Below are 4,511 nucleotides of genomic sequence, written 5' to 3'. Positions count from 1 at the left end.
GGCCACGTCCAGCACAGCTTGGCCACGTGGCTGCGCGGACACACGGAGCGGCCCGGCTCTTTCTCACCAGCTCCGAGTCTCCGGGTCCCACCAGGCTCTGCGCTGTGGCCTGTTGGGTTTGCTCTTTTGTTCTCATCTGGGGCCGTTGCAGGCAATGCTGCCGTGGGCGCCCTGGGCCACCGTCGGCCGGCACCTGGGCCAGTGTTTCGCTGGGGCAGAGGCTAAGCTGTGAGCCCTGCTGTTCGCAGGCCCGGGCTCAGTTAGCTGGTCTGTGAAATGGGTTCCGGCACTTCCTCCTTTACGGGATGACACGGGAGTGCATTCAGCTGGGTGTTGGCACCCCTTCGGGCCTCTGCCTGGGGTGGGTGGCCGGGGCCTGGATTGTGGGGTGTCTGCCTGGGGTGGGTGGCCGGGGCCTGGATTGTGGGGTGTCTGCCTGGGGTGGGTGGCCGGGGCCTGGATTGTGGGGTGTCTGCCTGGGGTGGGTGGCCGGGGCCTGGATTGTGGGGTGTCTGCCTGGGGTGGGTGGCCGGGGCCTGGATTGTGGGGTGTCTGCCTGGGGTGGGTGGCCGGGGCCTGGCGGCCAGAGAACAAAGCCGGTGCCGGGAGAACAACAGGCCTGCCCCTCCCCGCTCCCGGCTGCCAGGGCGGGAGGACTGGATGCAGGAGAATGCCGGCCCCATCACACCCGCGGCCGTAACTCAGGCCCCAGACGCTGCCAGCGCCATAAATTTGGGCGGAAAGTGCAGCTCCAGCAGTTTGCGAGCCGGAGCGGGGGAGGCCGCGTGAGTTACCGCCGCGGAGGAGCCCGCCCGGCATTGTTAGCGCAGCGGGGATGGATTGCCGCTGCCTTAATGAAATGGAATTTTAATTTATGTCCGAGCCCGCGGTGGGGTGGGGGTGCCCGGGCAGAGGGGGGCTGAGCCCCAGGACAGGGTCCCCTCTGTGGGGTGGGGCTTGCAGCCACATCTTACAGGACAGGACGAGGGGCACCCCCGGGTGCTGCCAGCCTCGGGGAGTTTTGGGGAAGACACGTGACCCCTCTGCGCCTGCCGCTCACCTGGTCACACCTGCGGGCCCAGGTGCCAACCCCTAGCAGCTCAGGGAGCGGGGGTCCGATGCTGCCACCTGGTGGGAACCGGAGGGTCACCTGGCGCTGGACCAGGTGTGGAGACGTGGGGGAGGGGCGGGTAATGAACCTGGGGCTCTGGGGGAGCCCCCCAGCCCCCACGAACGAACGAGGCATCACCACCTGTGCTGCTTGTGGCCGTTACACCCCTCTCGCCAGCCTGCTCAGCGGGGCGCTCTGCGGGCATCTGGCAGCCGGGCGGTTCCCTCCCCGCGGGGTGCACAGTCACACACGTGCTCTGGGGGGCGCTGCAGAGCCCGCACTTCCGGGTGAGCCGGGCCTGGTCGCACATCCCAGCTGCACAGTCCCTGCCCCCGGGGACGCCCTGCCTCTCTGAGCCTCAGCTTCCTCTTCTGCCCTGGAGGTGATGAGGGTGCCGTCACCCAGAGGTGGAGGGTTCCCGTCGGGTTCCGAGCGCCTGGCCCACCACGGAGGCGAGGTTCTCAGCCCTCACCAGCGCGTCTTAGATCCGCGCCCATTTCACAGCTGGAAACACGGAGGCACCTGCTGAGGTTCACAGAGTCGTGAGTGGTGCAGCCAGGCTCCCACCCTGTCAGTGGGCGCCGGGAATCACGGGGTTTCTCCTCCACACAGGCCGCCCGGGCCCGCGTGAGGGATGCAGGATTTATCGACATGAGGTTGAAGGTCTGGGGACCTCCTGGGTGTGCCGGGCCCTGGAGGGCCCCGGTCACTCGGGATGGAAGACGCCAGGAAGAGCCTGCCCTTTGGCCGTGGCGTTTGGCGGAAGGGACTCGATGGGTCCGGTCCAGCCAGCTGAGCAGGACGCTGTGCCCTGGAGGCGACAGGCCAGGCGCCTCCACAGCCAGGGCAGCTGCATCTGGGAGATTTATGTCCCCGGGACTGCAGGCTCCTGGGCAGGGGGTGGCCCAGTCACCCGCCCTGGGACTCTGACCAAAAGCCAGGCCAGCCGGCCTGAGGGACAGGGTCTGGGGGGCTGGGCTTGCCAAGCTGTTTGGGGGGAATTTAAACGAAGCGGGGTGCACTGGGGGGCAGGTGGCAGTCACAGCCAGGAGGGAACAGGCCATCAGCTGGGCCAGGGGTGATGGAGAAAAGCCAGGAGTGGGGTCTCCATGTACATATGTGTGACGTGTGACTGAGAGCCCAGCAGCCATGCCCACGTGTGCTCCACCTGGACCTGACACCCCACACTCCAGCGTGAGCAGAAATGTGCATGCACACACCCAAACCCATGTGTGCACACCCACCCCAAACAAACACACATGTGCACATGAGCATACAAAACAGCGCACACCCAAGTACATGCGTGCACATGCAAATACATGCACACACCCAAACACATGCATGTGTACGCAATCACAACACACGTATGTGCATATGCACACACCCAAACATGTGGCACACACCACACACACACACACACACTCATACCCATGCACCGAGTAGTGGGCCCCTCTCGCCACTAGAGGGCACTGGAGGCCTCCCAGGCCTCCGACTCATTTGCTGAAACAGATGCATGTGTGCGCTTGCGTGTACACACACACACACACACACACACACACACACCCTCATGGCCAGTCGGCCTCGAAGCCAGGATGACACGTGACAGGAGAGGAAGGCTCTCTGGTGCTGGAAGTGTTCCCGGCGGCTGCGCCCTTTCAGACAAGCACCGGGCGTGTGGGCAGCTCGGCCCCCTCGCCCACACACGCTGACTTCAGTGTCCAAACCAGCCGTGGGCAAACTACGGCCCGCGGCCAGATCCGGCTTCCTGTCGCTGGCCGTGGCGCCCTCTGGACGGCTCTGCCAGGGGAGGGCCTGGCCTGGGGACCCAGGGACCCAGGGACCCAGGCCCGGACGCTCCTGGGGCAGAGGGCTTTGCTGGCACCGGGGGCCATGGAGGGAGGTGTGCCAGGCCAGCAGGATGAGTGGCTGGTGGAGGGACCGGAGGATGTGCAGAGGGAGGGCCTGGGCCTCTGCCACAGCCTTCAGGCCGGGCCCTCCTCTCCTTCAGCCTCTCCCAGAACTGGGCACCCAGTCTCCCTGAATTTGGAATGACCTTGACCCCTCCCCCAGGACAGCCTGGTGTGACCTCCAGGTGGGACTAGGCCCGAGCACAGGTGTGACTGAGGCTCGCCAGCAGCTGACGGTCACCGAGCCGGCTGAGGACCCAGGTGGCTGGGGCTGCCCGCTGAGCCCTGCCTGCATCCTGAGCACCAGCTGTGTGAAGCCACCAAGCACCGGTAGCTGGTTATGCAACAGCAGAGAACCAGGACAGGGGACACGGGTGGCCCCCCAACCGGCCACTCCCCTGCTCCAGTCGCCAGACACAGTCGCTGCCCAGGTCAGGTCACCCTGAGGCTCGGCCATGGGCAGGCTGGTCTGGGCTGACATGGAGGCAGGTCTGCAGCAGGCCCGTCAGTTAGGAAGGGCCCCCCTCCATGCAGAGCATCACCCCTTCAGAGGCGGGACTGTGGGAGGTGCAGGGGAAGAGACTGGGGGGTTCCCCAGCCAGGGAGGAGCCCAGCACCTTCCCCAGCAGGACAGCCTCCCGGGGACGAGGAGCGGCCCCGGACACGCTTCAGGAGAAGAAGCAGCGAAGTGCAGCGCGGCCGGCGGGGCTCCGTGGTGAGCGTCGACCTCTGAACCAGGAGGTCGCGGTTCCATTCCGGTCGGGGCACCTGCCCGGGTTACAGGCCCGATCCCCAGGGGGCGTCGCTGCCCAGGTCAGGTCACCCTGAGGCTCGGCCATGGGCAGGCTGGTCTGGGCTGACATGGAGGCAGGTCTGCAGCAGGCCCGTCAGTTAGGAAGGGCCCCCCTCCATGCAGAGCATCACCCCTTCAGAGGCGGGACTGTGGGAGGTGCAGGGGAAGAGACTGGGGGGTTCCCCAGCCAGGGAGGAGCCCAGCACCTTCCCCAGCAGGACAGCCTCCCGGGGACGAGGAGCGGCCCCGGACACGCTTCAGGAGAAGAAGCAGCGAAGTGCAGCGCGGCCGGCGGGGCTCCGTGGTGAGCGTCGACCTCTGGTCAGGACTGGCCCGCTGGCCTGGGGGCGGGGGTGAGAGGGAGGACAGCGGGGGGCACGCCTGCTGCTGTCAGTTTGGACTCCTGGGGTTTGAAATGGGAAGGACGGAGCCGGGTCGGCCCCAGCTGGCGCGGAAGCCTCGCCTCCGATCTCTGTGTCCCAGGCCCCCGGAGCTCAGGGCAAGGCTTTGGGGAGTTACCAGGGACCCCCAGGGCGTCCTGGGTAACAAGAGGGGCCGGGCAGGTGCTGGGACCATCTCCCCACCGAGCAGCCCTGGCATCCTGGCCAAGGACACATCTGGGAAGCCGGGCAGGGAGAGGGATGCCAGACAGACACGGGGCAGCACGGCCAGCAGGCGGCGGCTCTGGGGGCAGCATGCG

At 66.8% G+C, this 4,511-nt stretch overlaps 1 protein-coding gene across 1 annotated transcript in view; it reads right to left on the bottom strand.

The window, feature by feature from the left end:
* The window catches only part of GNA12 (guanine nucleotide binding protein (G protein) alpha 12), a 68,548-nt gene that overhangs the window by 61,410 nt on the left and 2,627 nt on the right, over positions 1-4,511 (bottom strand). Inside the window, exon 2 of the mRNA XM_014530978.1 lies at positions 4,468-4,495. Coding sequence (XP_014386464.1) covers positions 4,468-4,495 — 28 coding nt within the window. The remainder of the gene's footprint in view (positions 1-4,467; positions 4,496-4,511) is intronic.

This window comes from Myotis brandtii, unplaced genomic scaffold, assembly GCF_000412655.1.
Source record: "Myotis brandtii unplaced genomic scaffold, ASM41265v1 scaffold786, whole genome shotgun sequence".
NCBI lineage: Eukaryota > Metazoa > Chordata > Mammalia > Chiroptera > Vespertilionidae > Myotis > Myotis brandtii.
This window is presented reverse-complemented; position numbering and strand designations above follow the sequence as displayed.